The 17,644-nt window shown below is 32.3% G+C and overlaps 3 protein-coding genes across 3 annotated transcripts; 1 reads left to right on the top strand and 2 right to left on the bottom strand.

Moving 5' to 3' along the window:
- Positions 1-956: 956 nt before the first annotated feature.
- Positions 957-3,836, bottom strand: LOC145624960 (glycerophosphodiester phosphodiesterase GDPD1, chloroplastic-like). The gene is made up of 6 exons (XM_081678048.1): positions 3,561-3,836; positions 3,283-3,470; positions 2,375-2,434; positions 1,987-2,268; positions 1,589-1,881; positions 957-1,474 (listed from the first exon to the last, which is right to left on the bottom strand). Exons 1-6 carry the CDS (start codon positions 3,784-3,786, stop codon positions 1,261-1,263), a joined length of 1,263 nt encoding a protein of 420 aa, XP_081534174.1. The 5' UTR covers positions 3,787-3,836; the 3' UTR covers positions 957-1,260.
- Positions 3,837-9,862: 6,026 nt separating this feature from the next.
- LOC145624953 (double-stranded RNA-binding protein 3-like) lies at positions 9,863-11,979 on the bottom strand. Its single transcript, XM_081678041.1, has 3 exons — positions 11,545-11,979; positions 11,154-11,373; positions 9,863-11,001 (listed from the first exon to the last, which is right to left on the bottom strand). The coding sequence occupies exons 1-3, from the start codon at positions 11,785-11,787 to the stop codon at positions 10,301-10,303; spliced, it is 1,164 nt and encodes a 387-aa protein (XP_081534167.1). The 5' UTR covers positions 11,788-11,979; the 3' UTR covers positions 9,863-10,300.
- Positions 11,980-13,528: 1,549 nt separating this feature from the next.
- Positions 13,529-15,056, top strand: LOC145638155 (glutathione S-transferase T3-like). The gene is made up of 2 exons (XM_081689119.1): positions 13,529-13,744; positions 14,261-15,056. The coding sequence occupies exons 1-2, from the start codon at positions 13,529-13,531 to the stop codon at positions 15,017-15,019; spliced, it is 975 nt and encodes a 324-aa protein (XP_081545245.1). The 3' UTR covers positions 15,020-15,056.
- The last annotated feature ends 2,588 nt before the right edge of the window (positions 15,057-17,644 follow it).

The raw sequence follows: 17,644 nt of genomic DNA, 5'->3' as shown, positions 1-17,644 counted from the left end.
TCACACTTTCTATATTCAATATCAGTTTGTTCTAAATTTTTATTCACATGTTCATAATCTTAAATCAAGTGTTCTAAATGTTACTCATATGTTTAAAATTTCATAAAGCAAATTTTATAAATTTTTAATCACTTGTTATAATTCTTAAATCAGATGTTCTAAACATATTACTCACACAAATGTTCTAAATTATTACTCATATGTTCAAAATTTTAATTTGAGTCACATGTTCTAAATTTTAACTCGTATGTTCTAAATTTTTACTCACATGTTCTAAATTTTAAATCAGTTCTCATATAAGTATGAATTCTCACATATGGACCTATTCTCACCGGATCCCTCCCCTATATATATATATATATATATATATATATATATATATATATATAATATCATATAATATCAAAGTAGTATAGAATTAGTGTATAAAATCAAAATAATACCGGAGGACATTTAATTTAAGCTAAAATCCATTTGGTCCATTTAGATACCATACACTGATACGCATATTCTGTTTTCATATTCAAAGATCTAGAATAAAACATAGATTTCAATTTTCAATCCCAATACAGCCGAAAGTAGTTATAACTACTCCGTAAGAAAGATGTAGCAAGCAAGCAATAATCACAAAGCTGCAAGAAAACGCGTTCGGATGTTCCGGTTCCACACTTGCACAAAGCCTTGTGCATTAAACTAGCTTATACCTTTTCTCCGATTCTTCTTGCTCGTCTATTTCGAGCCATCATGACTATAACCACTAATCAAACCCAGGCCATGAACGTGTCTTGAGCCCATTGTCGTGCTAGGCTTACATTTATCATAAGTTTCAATTATGACATGTATACCACAAGTTTATCATAAGTTTAAATTATGTGATCACATAATATTTATTCATTGCATTGCTTTGTTTATTCGCGAGATTAAAAAACTATCTAGTCATTAGAATACCATAGATAAATGCCAAAAACTTGCAACTGCGAATGGTGAATTCAACATTAAAACTCTGTTACAAGTCGATAATACAATCTCATACGCTTACATATTGATAAATCTCAATGGAGGTTAACCTTCTATACGGAAGACACTATGTACAAAGTTAAGCAATGATTACAAATAATGTGGTTACCTCCAAACTCAATTATCTGATCTAGTGAGTGGTGAATCCTAATTCAAAATAAAAAATTCCACGAATATATAAAGATGCTTCAACATCATAAGATGCAATACAAGCTTCCCTAAAATCAATCAATTAATCAATTTTTACTGCTGTATTAACTCAGGAATAAGCTTAAGCAGGAACGAAAGCTCCGTCTGAGAAAATTGTGGTTTTGTATCTTTTTGTGAAGGAACTTCTTCCTCTGCCTTGACTGGCTTAATTAGAGTATTTACTGCTTCTGTTATGTCTTGAACAAAATCGACTATCACTCCGTCGATCCCCATCAAATGTTGCAGGTAGACTGATTCCGATACATTACTGTTAACACCAGTCACAAGAATAATGATTAGTCATGTTTATAATAATGCAACAGACTCAAAAATTGAAACAGTTATTTTTTAACAGACTGTAAGATGGACTGATGGTGCTTACTTTAGAGTGCCGTAAGTGAGTAAAGAGAGCTTAGAGTCCTTGATCTTGCTCACAGCTCCAGGGTTTCGGAACACCCCCTTAACCTCGGAAACAATGCCCTGTAAACTGCCTTCTAGGCAAAGGTTAATGGCTTCCTCTAACGAGTTTCGTCTAACATCATAGTAAGCCTCAGTTCCTCCATTTGTCAAGAAAAATACAGGGTATGTACCCTGTAGTTTCCTCACTAGAAGAGCCGCGTCTGGCTGGAATGTCGAAAATATTATAGGCCTGTCCTTAGCAGACTCATACACAACCTAAAACAAGCAAAAATATTCGTTAGGACTTTCATAAAGTTATACTCCCTCCGTCTCTAAATAAAAGCCTCATTTGATTGTTGTCATGTATATATATATTTATACCTGCAAGACTGATTGGAGAGTGTTGACGAGTTGATCTTCTTGGTAAACAATGTGATCATCGAATTTCAACTCGACATTAAAACCCAACTTAGGATCAACCTTGTCGAAGGCCTCTTGCAAGGTGCAAAGGGTGTCATCAGAGTTGACATCCCATTTAGTGATTTTGCCATCCTTGTTTTTCCTCAAGAGTGGTTTATAGGCCATTCCTGCATCCTTTTGTGGACCGTAGGCAAGAAACTCGTTTAGAGTTAAGTCTGTCACTCTCTTTTCATATACTATGCCCTGTTTTATGTCACAACATAAATATATTATGGTTAGTAAGCTAATCCTAAAGTAAGCACTACTTTGTAGAGTAAAAGCAAGAATTAAATTGAATGGATGAACTTACATGTTCCTCTGTGTAGATGTGATCATCGTGGAATATAATTGGGCATCCATCTTTTGTCACCTATAATAATTGCAATATATTGTCATTACTCATTAGAATAAATATTACAATTCCTTCTAATATTAGTATTAAAGAATTAAGTTTTTTTTTTAAAATAATGTAAGAATTTATCATTAATCTATTTTGAACTATTTTAAAATACTCTTAATTAAACAAATCTTTGTCGTTACTAATATACATAGACACGAATTAAAATCCGTAATAATATTCTAATATTTGTAGGGTGACACTAGTTGGTCTAAGATCGATTAAAGATTTCCTTGAAATCTAAATTGTACGGAGTACTTTTTTAACAAAAGAAAATTCTTTAAATGGTAAAAAGAAAGACCTTACTCAAAGCTCCTAAACTCCAGTGATTTTATCCAAGGTATTCCATAATATACATGAATAGAAATCAAGACAATTTTTTGGGTTTCTATTAGCAAAGTGAGAATCGCAAAATTAGGGCATGTCACGTGATGACAGTTAATACCACGTGATCAACTACAGGTCTACAACTAAAAGTTTATGGTGTCCATATTTTGCCGGGAAACCAGCTGCAATTGTTTGACCCCAAAATATATTTATATCCAAAAATAAAACTTATTATTAAATCCCTAAACTACCCTCAATAATACGACACAAACAACTCTGATTGACCAATCATATTCCATACTGAACAAAATACCGTTGGAATATTCCTATTTCCAAACTCCCAACGACTACCTTTACGGCGTTTTTATTAACTATATGCGGCAAATCTCCGCCGTACACCTCTTTTCCGGCAACACAAAATATATTTTTTAAAAAAAAAAACATAAACAAAATTCCAATAAATTACGAGTAAATCAGAGAGAAAAAAAATATACCTGAACGTCAAATTCGACGTAATCGAGGTTGAATGAAGCAGCAGTATTAAAAGAAAGAATCGAATTTTCTTTAATCGACTTCATCCTAGGATCGGAAGACTGTAATCTATTCATCCCACTCCCACGATGTCCGATCACCATGAACTTCCCCGCTTTTAACACGTTACTCTTATTACCAACATCCACCCCTGTACAACATTTCACGATCAATTATTAGTTTATTGTTCGGACAATGTCTCGAGTTATTGCATGTAATATTAAAAAAAATAAATACAAACCTCTCGGGGAAAACCGGGAGGAGAGGAGGGAGGCGGATTCCGGGACATGATCAAGATTTGGAACGTCGGAAACATGAGCAGCCTTCAAAGCAGCCATCTTTGTAAAATTTAGAGAAGAAAAATAGGGTTTAGAGAGAGAATAATATTTAAAATAAAAGGGGATTTCGCCAAGAAAACGGGGTTTAATGTAAAAAGAAGAGATTGTATTGAATTTGCAACAATGCATAATTTTTGGGGGGGGGTTTTATATGAAAAGAGGAGAGAGAAAAAGTGTGATGAAAAAAAAGTAAAAACTCGGGTTATGTTTAAGCATAAGCGGGAAGAACCTAAGAATATTCCTAACGAATCTTCTTTAAAAGGGTATTATTTCTTCAATGTTCCGTTTGTCATATTCTTTTGGATATTCTATTTGGGTTTAAAAGGGGGAAATTAATTTTACTAATCATAAATCTATACTTAGTATTTAAAAAGGCAAACCAAAAAAAACATGTGTCATCATTTTATTACACTTCCCTATCTTCTTCTTCAACTCAACATGCCACATGTCGTTTTACATTTTTTATTTTTTATTATACAATTTTTCTTAACTCTTTCATTAAACACTTCATCTTCATCTCCCCTCTTTAATTCAACCTTTTTAATTACTCTCTTTGATTTTAGTCTCTCCATCTTCTTTCTATTAAGTCTCATTTTAAATTAAAGTCTCAAAATTTTTATTTATTTAATTATGTTTTTATTTACATATTACACTCATAATTATTTATTGGTATTTTCTCACTGGTCTCTCAATTTAATTTTCTATGAACAAGCCGTGCATTGCACGGGCCAGAAGACTAGTTAAAATTAATAAGGTGAGATTTGGAGATTATTCAAAATTGGATTTAATTAGTGCGTAAATAAATTGGAAATTGACAGGTGGAAATGTGCTGCCCAAGTTTGAATTGGGTGGTGGTTGAGGAAATGTGGATCATGATTTTGTCATGTCCTACGAGGATAGATAATAAGATTATCTATACACCTTTGACGTCCAATTTTCGTCCAATCTATGCTTTTTTTTTTTCTTACTTTATTTTATTCGCATATATATTTCACATTCTTTTGCTTGTAAGATCAAGGAAAGTTCCTGTCAATTTTTATTTTTTTTTTGGTTTTTTTTGGTGTTCCAACCGTTTCACCCTTTGGGCTAATCCGGATTCGGGGATCAGTTCTGGGTGGTTAGGTTTCAGTCCCCTCCCGATTGTTGTTGCGGGGGATCGAACACGAGTCCTCCCTACCAAGTGTAGTCCCAATCACCACTACACCAACAACCAATTGGTAGGAAAGTTCCTGTCAATAAAAGTTGAAATTTCTTACTCCCTTCCTCACTTACAAAAATTGCACGTAGGTGTAAGTAAAATGACATATTTGTCTCATATTTGGGTATAAATCTTGTAGTATTATAGTTTTTCATATTCAATTTCATCATAGTGATGACCGATGAGCGTAAATGTTTGTGTTAAATTTATTACATGTAAGACAACATGCTTTTAGTCCTTTGGAATCGGATTATTAGACATTAGATTGAAACAGTGTAAAATGATTTTTTTTATTGTACATGAAATTACAACTTCCTCTATTCTGCCCTAACTCACAAATTTTGAAATAAATTTTTTGGCATTTAACAGAAGAAATTGAGGTGGTTTGATTTCGTGAGATCAAATATATTATGTATTGGTATTTAATGGGGGTGGATATGTAATTATTATATGGATTGGACTCCACCTTTTATTAAAATAGGATTGACATAAATTATACACCCATCACTTTAAATGAGATGGATAGAGTAATATTCTTTGTACTCGCATTTGAGAAATACAAATATTTAATAACATCCGGTTTACACTAAATTAGTGTAAATCGGGCTGGGCATGTAACTTCATCAACTCTAAGCAATGGAGTCACCGCCGAAGTCAGCCGAACCACCGCCGAGAAAAACACCCACCATCAAACCACCAACCCTTTCGCCACTCCCAACTGCTGGAAGGTTTTAATATGTGATAGTGCTGGAGATTTGAGTGGTTTTGAGGAGAGAGAAAACAGGGTATTGTAGAAGATGAAGAAAGGGATGAATTTGAAGGAGAGAGTAATGAAGGAATGGATAACATGGTTGGCGTTAAGCTAGCCGGGAGTTTTTTTGCCCCCACTTAAGCTTGAGAGGACTATTCAAGTCTTTACGCACACTTCACTATGATACATATTCAAGTCTTTATTGATTTTGATACTCTGTTTTGGGAAAAAAAGTCACTTTTGTGAAAAAAAAAATGTCACTTTTATGAAAATAAAAAAAGAACACTTTTGCGGAAAAAAATGGTCACTTTTGTGAAAAGAAAATGTCACTTTTGTAAAAATTCAGGTTACTTTTATAAGAAAAAAGGGTCACTTTTATAAGAAAAAATGGTCACTTTTGTGAAGAAAAAAAGGGTCACTTTTGTGAAAATATAGGTCACTTTTGTAAAAAAAAAAAAAAGGGTCACTTTTGTAAGTAAAAAGGGTCACTTTTCAAAAAATGTTCGATGTACAATAAAATTATTGTAAACCGGGGGCATGCAACGTGGCTTTGGTCATCTTTTGGGAAAAATATTTGTTATAGGGGGGAAATATTTGTTATAGGAAAATTTGTCAAAAGTACTATGTATTAATTGCCTCTTTGATAATTAATACCTGCGAATTATAAAACTTGCAAATTACTATCGCATTTTTTTAAAAGAAATTACTATATTACTACGTACTAGACTCTACTTTAGGCCAATTATGACGTTACATTTCCTTGTTAACCCATGTTTAGCCATTAGTTAAGCAATTAAACAATCAAAATAAAGAAAAAAATATTGTTTAGATTTTAATAAAATAAATAAATAAATAAATAACCTTTTTTTTATTATTATTGTTGATTGTTTAAATAAATCTAAATGTGAGGCATGCATGTTAAGTGTGTTATATTGCATGTATGATTTGTTGATTAAATTATTATATATTGATTTATAATATTCAATTTAATTAGGAAATGCCGAATAATTTATCTAATTGAAACATATTCAAGATCGCAAAAGTACCCAATTTTCCATTCTACAATTCATGTTTAGCCCCTTCATTTAACTGCCCCAAACTCAAAAAAATGATGGGGAAATAGGTTGTTCAACTGTTCAAGTACTAGTAATGTACCACATAGGAAGGAAAAATTGGTATATGTATGTTGAAATTTTCCTATGATCCAGAGAAAAGAATGAATATATAGAATTCTCGAAATCAAAAAGACTTACGAAAACATTGTCATTTATTTCAATTTTTTTTTAATTATATGATTAAGTAAGTATATATAATTTGGGTTTTGAGTTAAAAAAACTTAAACTATTAAACTATCTACGAGTTCAATATTTTACAAAATTTTTTTGTCAAACTATGCGATGTTTAATTGTTATCCCCTAGTCAAAAATTCTTGACTCCATAATCGTACACTAATAATAGCTAATACTTCACCCCATCATGTGTATTTTTTATATTTAACCCGCGTGATCCTCGAGCCAAAAAATTAGTGCTCTTAGTACATAACACATGGATAAATTGTCGACTTAATTTTAGTTTTTCTACGTTTTATTTTGTCAATTTTTTTCATTTCTTGGAAAGTCATGGGTTTGTTATTTGTTTGGGAAAAAGGGTCAATCAGAGTTCCAGGATGCGTGGAGAGCATGAGACTCTGATGTGTAACCACGCCGATTTTGGTTGCCCTCATCCACTAATCCCTCTCTACTGTTTCTTTAATATTATTTTTTTGTCAACATGACTGTATTATTCCATAGCACATAATACACATTGCATTTATCAACTCTTATCTTATCTGTTGCTCCGTACGAAACTTAAGACAAAATTTGTAGACATAGTACTATGGTAGTAACAAAATTCCCCACATAAATCCTTTAATTTCATATATAATCCTTTAGTAAGTAATCAAATTATTTTTTTCCTTAAAAAAAAATCAATTTAACTTTTAGGAAAATGATAAATGTAATAGTGTAATACTTATAGTTATAAAAGTAAAGATTAATAATAACCGATATGTATTAGGTTGATTGACACATGCTTTTCTGATTTTTCTCGTCTTGGCTAAAAAAAAAAATGACACATGCTTTTGTCATAAATTCTCAAATTTGTACTCACTATGAACTTATGGAGTATTTTAAAAAATGCATTTAATGTTTATATACGTCCTAAAGGCTGTATATACCATTTTTCTACTTTTTACATAACGATGTGGATGTTTATTACATTTTGTTAAGTTATTCTCCTCCTATGGACCTATGGCAAGCAAATAGGTAAAAATCTTAGCTTTTGTGTAACTAATACAAGTCTTTGCTTTTCCATCTATGCTAAAATGTACTTACGATTGTTTAATAAAAATGATGATGTTGTTTCTTTTTTAAAAAATGATGATTGTTATTGATTGAAACATGAATCTTGCCATCTTGGTAGAGCTAGTCAACAAACTTTGGCATGATACGGCACAATAGACATTAGACATGTCCACAATAGTTAATACTCCATAGTTACTAGTTAGAGTATTCAGTTCTATCCTATTTATAGAAGTGTATATAGGAATTTATTTTGGTTTGAGAAGCATCATTTCACCTCTGTTTGGATGTCCTTTAAGATCTAGTTTCGCTTGTAGGTGGTTTATTATGTATAATTAATTAATTAATTAATTATCCTTTGCTTTTTAGTATTGACTGCTATTGCTGTAGAACAGTAGAAGAGTTTGCTGGGTTTTGATTACCTTCATCACATTTTTCTTGTATTTATATTTATATTGATGTAACAATGTAAGGATAATCTTCTATATTTGCTTGGGAAATAACGAAATTTCTCATTACCTCCTCCTTTTACTTTCAAGAGCTAATCTGCAAAGCTGAGCTGTCTTAACTTGTGAGACTATGAGAGGTATTAGGGCCTGTTTTCTTCAGATTATTTTCATTTCAGTTTAGTTCAATTTTTAATTTCCTTCTTTCATTAAATATTTCGTTCAATTCAGTTCAGTTCAGCTCTAATAAGTCCAGTTCGATTAAGTTCTGTTCAGTTCAGTTTAGCTCACCTCAATTCCGTCAATCAAAACAGGCCCTTAATTCAATAGGATCCTTCTTATCATAGGTCAGTTCAGTTCAGTTCACCTCAATTCCGTCAATCAAAACAGGCCCTTAATTCAATAGGGTCCTTCTTATCTTAGGAAAAAAAAATAGAGTACATGTCTCCACTCTCCAAGTCTACATGGGCCAAAATTCAAAAATAGGTACTTACAAAAGCTCGTTGGGCCAAAGCAATCATCAATAAGCCCTTTATGACCATCTTTTAACTTCAGAGTATCGGTCCTGCGATCCATTGGTCCCGACCCAAAATACCCAATGACCCAGTAGCTCATAATCATTTGAAGTCTGAACTATCAGGCTATCAGCTATGTACACAATTACAAGCAGTGGATTTTATTTTACACAAATTTCTCTCCTACAATTATTACTGTCTGCGTTCTTTAATTATTTCAGCAATTGAAGCTAAGTTTAACACTGTTTACATATTATAATGTGATTATATAATGGGATTTATTATATATGTCACAGTGTATAGTTTCATAATATCAAATTTTTATAATTTACTTGTAGATAACTGAAGACATAATATAGTGTATTTTTATGCGTGATATCTCAATTCTTGCAATAATTAAAGAATAAATGAAGTATTTTAGAGTTTTATAAGAAAAAGTAAGACTATTTGAAAAGAGTTACAAAGAATTTGAAGTAGTACATAAAAGTTGAGGCTGAACAAAATTCATTCATTTTCCTAAGACAGTAATTCAAAAATCTACTTTCGCAACTCACCTCTCACGTCCACTCTTATACAACTACGAGTAGATCAAACAACTACTTTTACCAAACAAACTAATCGTAATTGTTACAAGTAAAAAAAAAAACTTGGAGATCGAGTTGAGTTTGGTTACAATTTATCAGTTCCGTAGGGAGTAGGGGAGGTTGAGGGTAGCATTAATGGTGAGGACAAGCACAAATAAATTGGGTCTGAGTCTGACTAACAAAAATTGTAAATGCATTGCGTTTATCACTGCAATTGTCTGCTCCTACACACACTCTACCCTTCCATTTTATTGCCATTTTCATCTTCTCTCTCTTTCTCCATTTAATGCTCTCCCATCACTCTCTTAACTAACCAGTTTTCATTCAATGCCCTCTTCTCTCGGTCACCCAAAACATTTTAATTCCATTTATTCATAAAAATAAACAATTAAATAAGACAAAAGTATGCCTTAACTAGTATTGTAGTACCATTTCGCAAAAGTTTACTAGAAAGGATTACTATGTTACATCGACTCTTCAATAGTACTAGTACATATTTCACTACTAGTACCGTTATTCAAATTTTTTACCGTGACTAACAAATTTTGCAACGACCCTTCAATGGCACTCCGACATAGATATCGACACTCAGATGCTTGATTTTGCAATAAAGCATGTCATGTTCCGAAAATGACCAAGTGCGATACTTAGACATGTGCCTGTGTTAAATACTTAATACCACGTAGACACGTACTATTTGAGCCTAGTCAATGTAACATTGTAACATACTGATACTACTACTACAAGAAAGGTTACTTATTTCTAATACTTTTAACTAGTTACTACAATTAAATTAAACTACCTAATTACTCACTCTTCTTTGAGCTGTAACTTGCTTACTTCAGAACTGAGACTGGTAGAAAGCTGTTCAGAAGATTCAGGAGGCAAAATTACAGCAGCAGAAGAAGATTCAGATTCAGATTCATCTTCTTTTACCAAAGGTTTAGCAGGAGGAGCTGCACAAACTGGGATTACTGATCTAATTTGAACCGCAGGCGCAATCCCTCTAAGATTAGTGTTGTAATTACCCATAATACCCATTTGAGCACAGCTTAATGAAGATCCCATAAACAAGTTCTTGAATTGGGTTTCGCCTTGTTGTTGAGAGGTGGAAATTGTTGATTTTACAAGATGACCTTCATTGAGGTTCAAGTTTGTACTGCTAGTCTTTAAAGTTAAAGGCAGGATCTTTGACATTGTTCTTGGAGGTGGTGGTGGTAAAAGATCAACAAAACTAGTGCTTTTCTGCTGTGAAGTTGAAATTTCTGAAGGATTTTTCAAGGGTAAAGTTGTAAAATACTTGTGTGTATCATCTGATCTCCAAGTTCTTGAATTTCTTGATGATCTTCTATGATGATTACGATTATGATTATGATTATGACTATAATCCCTTTGTTTTCCTGTTTTCTGAGATTTGAAACTTGATAAAACCCTAGCAACAATCACTTGATCTTGCTCTCCTCCAAGATTGTTATTCTCTGCTGTTTCTATCTTTGGAAACAAACTTGGCACTGCATAACACAAAGTCACAAACATAACAATTAATCATCATAAAACCCGTGCATCGAGTCATCGACTAGTATAACAATTAATTTGGGACGGAGGGAGTAATACTTAAAGTCGATAAATATAATACTTGTACATAGACTATAAGACTACATACTTGTTTTTAAAGAAGACCAAGCAGAAATAGCAGCATTTTTCTCCGCTTGCTTCTTAGTTTTAGCTGATTCACCAGTAAAACTCATACCAGCAAGCTCAACAGTACAAGTGAAAACAGGAACATGCCCTGGTCCTGTTCTTATAGTTGTATAAACAGGCAGATTAAGTCCTGCTTTGTGAGCTGTTTCTTGCAGAAGGTTCTTGTACACTCCTGTCTCATCCTTCCCAACAACAAAAACAAAAAATAAAGACGGGATTAAATAACACCCCCTCCGCTCAGAATTAATTGTCACGTTGATAGTCTAATTTAAAGAAAACCCGTAACATGACAACTAACTCCGAACAAAGGCCGTATCATATCATAATTAAATGAAATAAAAATAGGAGCGTACAAGAACTCTAGCAGTAAGGGACTTGGACCCTCTAGAAGAGAGTAGATTAAGGGCAACTTCAGCAGCAGCATGTTCAGCTTGTCTTAAAGTAGGTGAATAACCTGGACTTTCAAATACTTCTCCATTAAAATTAACTGAAGCTTTAAATCTAGGAGCATGATCTGGTCCTTCTCTTCTACAAGCATAAGATGGTAGATTGAAGCAGCTTCTTTGTGCTAATTCCTGAAGTTGATTCTTGAACATGTTCTTTTTTTATATGATTCTTGTATTTATGTTATATAAACCTTGTAAAAAAAAAAAAGAGAAATTCAAAGTTGAGTAAGTAGACATGCATAAAAGCAAGACAATTGAGATAGTAGAATGTACTTAGAAATAAATAACTATTACTACCAAACTCATTTAACAACAGTAGTAGGAAGAGTAAATGAGCTAAAATAAAACTGGTGAAGAAATGAGTATAAAAAGGGAGTGAAATTGTATGAGAATGAAACAAACCTGCTATTTTTTTTTCTTTTCTCTCTCTTAAATTCTGTTTCTATGAAGATGACTTTACTCCCACATTTGCATGAAGATTGATTGTTGGAAGTACTCTTCAAGTTAATAATAATAGGGTAGAGAAAGAGAGGGATAGGAGATAGGACAGCTGACCAATAACAAAAATATTTGCCCATGTTTGGACCTTGTACTGAACCTGACCTCTCATGAAAAGTTATTTTTGTTTTGAACGGTAACTATCTAGTGAAAATAGTCAAAACAGGAAGAATTTTTAGAGACGGACATAGTAACTGTTTTTGTTTATCATATTACGAGTAGAATTTTGTTAGATTGCTACTGCACTTCATGTGTTAAGATTTACAATGATATATTACTACAGGTTTTTTGTATTATAAATTTATAATGAATTAATGAGTATCCAATGCCACATAAAATTATGTGGTATACATGCTAAAAGCAACCATAAGATTAGATTAAACATTAAACTAACCAAATCATGTGAAATTTTTAACTTACTATCAATATCAAAGTCAAAGAGAAAAATTATTTTGAATGGAAGATTACAATTTACAACAAACCATAGAATGAAATTGTTTGTATTGAGACATTGACTTTCCCAATGCAAATAAAAGCACATTTTCCAAACAAAATTTTCAAATTTATGAAAAATAAAAATAAAGTAAAGTAAATCATCCTCTTCCCTTTCTACTAGGCTATAAAAATCATAGCTTAGAGCACTTACAATGGGAGTACTCTACCCCCATATTTCTCCAATTTGGGAGGATACTCCCATTGTGGTAAATTTACCCAAAGTACTCCATATAGGAGTATTTGGAAGCATACTCCAAATATGGAGTAGTACTCCCATGGTACTCTTGTATAGTGGACCCCCCAACTATCCTATTAATGTTTGACACTTGTACATTGTTGGCCCACTTCTTTTCTTCTTTTTTTTTCTAATTTGTAGTACAACAACAATAATGCAATACTTTAAAAAAAATAAACAACATTGCAATACTCTACCCAGTCAACAATGCAAACGGAACTTTATCAAAATATACATATATATATTTTAAAATAAAAAAAAAAAAAAAAAATTTGAAACGGCTAGTTTCTAGGGGATTTCAAACAAGAAGAATTTGTAGTAATTTTTATATGTTGTAAGTTTGTAACGGTAAAAAAATTTTACATTATATATTTGTCACAACTAATTAACTTTCATTCATCTATTCCTACATATTCCATATTTCTCACAACTAATTAACTTTTTTCCTTTAATTATTCTCAACTAAGAAAATCCCATATGGATAATAATAGTGCAAACTCACAAAATACACCAAATAATTTCCAATTTGATCCTAATCTTCTTAATAATCCTCAATTTCAAGCTATGGTACAATTATTTACTACTCAATCTAACCTTAATAATCCAAATAACACTTCACAAAATCCAAATTTTGTTTTTCCAATGTCTCAACATTTTTAACAAATGGAATGTTCTCCGGGAGGAGATGCTAGTAGCAATGCAACTCCAACTTCCGAAATTAGGACGGCACGCCACCTTGAAGAAATTGAAGATGTTGCCGTCGAATTGTTTCCCGAAGAACCAAATGTCATCGTTAACAATAAAAAAACGCAAAAGCAAGCAAAGAAGACGTCACAAGCAAAAGTGTCGCAACAAACGAATGAGTTGCAACAACCTAAGGTATGATAGTTTTTTAAAATATTATTAGCAATAACCTAAGGTGTGATAGTTTTTTAAAAATTATTATTAGCAATAACCTAAGGTATGATTGTTTTTTAAAAATTATTATTAGCAATAACCTAAGGTATGATTGTTTTTTAAAAATTATTATTAGCAATAACCTAAGGTATGATTGTTTTTTTAAAATTATTATTAGCAATAACGAACATTATTATAGATAATTTAATTACAACCCATCAAACAATATACTATTCTCACTTGTACACATAAATTTTTGTAAATGATAATAATAAAAAGAATTTTTGTAAATGATAATAATAAAAAGAATCTTTAGCAAAACTTACAGTAGTGTAGCATTCTTGTAAAGATTAGATGATCTAAGATTTATTTTAAGAGATATATTATTACATTATATAGTGCATATAATCAATTAATATTATTATGGCTAACTAGTTTTATTATTACTTTATGTATTGTATTGTTTTAATTAGTTTGAATATTATTGTATGATCAAAGGGGTGGTCCATAAAGGACGATGAAGCGCTAGTATCCGGGTATATTAATGCCGGAGGAGATGTCGGAGAGAGTACTTATCAAACAAAAGTTAATTTGTGGGATAACATTGAAGCTCTCTACAACAAATCAAGAGAAGAAAATCCCGATTGGAAAATTAGTAAAAGGACCAAGAAAGCTTTGCAAGTTAGGTGGAATCATATTAATGAATTGGTTGGAAAATGGGTTGGATGTTACTCATTAATCCGACGTAACCCACCACAAAGTGGAGAATCGGAGGAAGATATTGAAATGCATGCTCACGAGAGTTTTCACAAACAATATGGTAAACATTTTGTGTTGACACATTGTTGGCAAATTATGAGGAAAAAAAAGAAATGGGGTGCCGGAACTATGCTACTACCTTCTGATAGTCGAGGAAGTAAAAGATCAGAGTCCGAGTATTTAATAGGTGATAGTGAAGAAAATCGACCTTATGGGGTTAAGAAGATGAAAAATAAAGGTAAGGAGAAGGCTACTTCTTCTTTTGTCAACATTGATAGTTTGACCTCTACTCTTGATGAGTCTAACCTTAAGAGACATGAACAAGGAGAAAGGATGTATTCTTTAATCAAAGAGCGAAGTGAAGATAGAAAACGACAAAAGGAGGAGGAGGCAAAAATTAGAATTTTCAGCATACTAGCGACAAATCCTAATCGTGATAGCGATGATGAAGAATTGTATCGGAAGTTGAAAAATGAGTTTAGGGGTAGATTTATTTAGTGTTAGTTATAAAAAGTTGAATAATTATATCCTAATTGTTACAATTTTATTGTTTAAATGATATTGTATTGTAATATATTCCATTGTTGTTATTGTAATATATATTTAGTTAATTTATATAATGTTGTTTAGTTCAAATTAAGATTCTTTGTAATATATTGCTCTAAATCATTTATGTGAAATATATTAATTTTTATATTAATTAAAAACAAAATAAAAAAAAATCTTGTAAGCTTTACCATTACAATATGTCATGTCCTATCATATAATTGCTGACATATCATGATGATGTACCTAACGTTACTTGTACTAGTCTTATTGTTTCATATAATTGAAATCCAACATATTTGGATAAGATATCTTCACTCTTATCTTCAGAAGATATCTAGTAATTCTCAACCATTAACTTTTACTTTCTTATCTTCTATATCCAACAATATCTTATCCGTGATTTTATGTTCACTTGATAAATTATAAGTTTACTTCACAATATAAGTTCACTTCACATTATACTCCATATATATATTTACTCTCCTTCTGTGAAAATATCATTGTTTTTTGCACAAATTGTAAAAACACTCAAAGTTTCACAAAAAAAAAATGAACTTTGACTTTGGTTCAGGTTCATCAAGTTCTAGTGATGAAATATATGATTGGATGTTGATGGATTTCATTCAGGAGAGTGAACGTATACAAGAGGTGGAGGATGTAATAAGAGAAGTGGTTACCTCTGCTGTTCAACAACCCACAACTGAGAGTTCACGACCAAGATCGAGGGACTATGTGCCAAGAGATCGTGAAGGGGCTCACAAACGTTTGGTAGATGATTACTTTAGTACCACGCCACTCTATAATGATGTAAAATTTCGACAAAGATTTCGCATGCGAAAGCCAGTTTTTATGCGCATTGTGAATACTTTAACCGAAGTTGACGATTTCTTTAAGCAAAATGCAGATGCCACTGGGAAACTTGGTGCTTCAAACTTGCAGAAGTGCACCGCGGCAATAAGAATGTTAGCATATGGCACCTCGGCTGATCATGTTGATGAGTACCTCAAGTTGGGTGCAAGTACGGCAAGAGAGTGTCTTACTCATTTTGTTGACGGAATTATTACTAGCTTTTCTGCAGTTTACTTGAGGAAGCCAAATTCTGATGATGTGTATCGTCTCCTTTGTGAAGGAGAAAGTCGTGGTTTTCCTGGCATGCTTGGGAGCATTGATTGTATGCATTGGCAATGGAAAAATTGTCCAGCAGGGTGGAGAGGCATGTATCAAGGAAGATCTCGAGAGGCAACTGTAATCTTAGAAGCCGTTGCTTCTTGGGATACATGGATTTGGCATGCATTTTTCGGGACACCTGGGTCAAATAATGATATCAATGTCTTGCAGCGATCACCGGTATTTGATGACTTACTAACTGGACGAGCTCCAGAAGTTCAATACAACGTAAATGGAAAAACGTACAATATGGGTTACTATCTAACGGATGGTATCTATCCGAAATGGGCTGGTTTCATTGATGCCATAACTGCTCCCCAGACTGCTAAACATAAACTTTTTACTATGAAACAAGAAAGTGCTAGAAAGGATGTGGAGCGGGCATTTGGAGTACTTCAAGCTCGATTTGCAATAATAAGATATCCTGCTTTGGCATGGCACCCTGAATTATTATGGAAAATTATGATGGCATGTATTATAATGCACAACATGATTGTAGAAGATGAACGTCATATGTATCGAAATTATCAAGATCCGTGTATTGATTTTGCGGAAGAACAACCCGAGACACTAGCTAGTTCATCAAGTGAAAACGCTAATCGCGGGCCCATCCTTGTTAGTCGCGGAAGATACGAGTACATGGATCGAGATTTAAGCAGATTTATGGGCAAAAGGGAAGAGCTTCACAACAAACAAATACATGTGTCGTTGAAAAACGATTTGGTTGAACATGTTTGGAGAAAGTTTCAAGGACCAAATTAAACTTAAACAATGTGTGTAAGAAAAGGAGATTGGTATTGTTATCATTATTTTTATTTTTATGTTAATTTTAATTTAATGTCGTTATTTTCTAGTTATTGTTGTTTTTAGTTTCATGTTGGTTTGTTATTATTTCAGCTATTAATGAATGTTATTATTAATGCAAATTAAGCGTACTATTTGATTATACTATTTTACAAATATTTACTATTTTATTATCTTAGAAAGTTAACTATATGTTTACGTTTTACTAACAAATATTTTTACTATAATTAAAATTTAAACAAAATTAATTTAATACTAAATAATAATAGGTACAATAATGTAGTGATATATATAATAATAGGTACAATAATGTAGTGACAAATATATATATATATATATATATATATTAAAGAGATAGAGAATAAAAGAGTATGACAAGAGGATCCTCTTGTTGTGGGAAATTATGGAGGAGGAGGAAGATGAAGAGTATTATGATAGTGGAAAGTGGGGTATAGGAAAAAGTAGATGATGTGTCAAAAGGAGAATGGGAGAGAGAGGGAAAAAGTATGGAAGTAGAGTACTCCCATTGGAGATGCTCTTACGCATTAATGTCAATTTCAATCAACGTGTCTGTTTCTTTCTCTCTCCTTTGTCTTATTTAAG

Source organism: Chenopodium album, chromosome 1, assembly GCF_948465745.1.
Source record: "Chenopodium album chromosome 1, dcCheAlbu1.1, whole genome shotgun sequence".
Classification (NCBI taxonomy): domain Eukaryota; kingdom Viridiplantae; phylum Streptophyta; class Magnoliopsida; order Caryophyllales; family Amaranthaceae; genus Chenopodium; species Chenopodium album.
The sequence above is the reverse complement of the archived record's forward strand: the minus strand, read 5'-3'. Positions and strand labels throughout refer to the sequence as shown.

Bases quoted from the DNA above. Each gene is read 5' to 3' on its own strand.
- LOC145624960 (XM_081678048.1), bottom strand. From the start codon at position 3,786: ATGCATTGTTGCAAATTCAATACAATCTCTTCTTTTTACATTAAACCC. The intron at 2,435-3,282 runs GTATATTTTTTT...CAATTATTATAG, and splicing joins ACGTCGAATTTGACGTTCAG to GTGACAAAAGATGGATGCCC. The intron at 1,475-1,588 runs GTAAGCACCATC...TGGTGTTAACAG, and splicing joins CTCACTTACGGCACTCTAAA to TAATGTATCGGAATCAGTCT.
- LOC145638155 (XM_081689119.1), top strand. From the start codon at position 13,529: ATGGAATGTTCTCCGGGAGGAGATGCTAGTAGCAATGCAACTCCAACT. The intron at 13,745-14,260 runs GTATGATAGTTT...GTATGATCAAAG, and splicing joins ATGAGTTGCAACAACCTAAG to GGGTGGTCCATAAAGGACGA.
- LOC145624953 (XM_081678041.1), bottom strand. From the start codon at position 11,787: ATGTTCAAGAATCAACTTCAGGAATTAGCACAAAGAAGCTGCTTCAAT. The intron at 11,374-11,544 runs GTACGCTCCTAT...GTTGTTGGGAAG, and splicing joins CCCTTACTGCTAGAGTTCTT to GATGAGACAGGAGTGTACAA. The intron at 11,002-11,153 runs GTATGTAGTCTT...TGTGTTATGCAG, and splicing joins TTGGTCTTCTTTAAAAACAA to TGCCAAGTTTGTTTCCAAAG.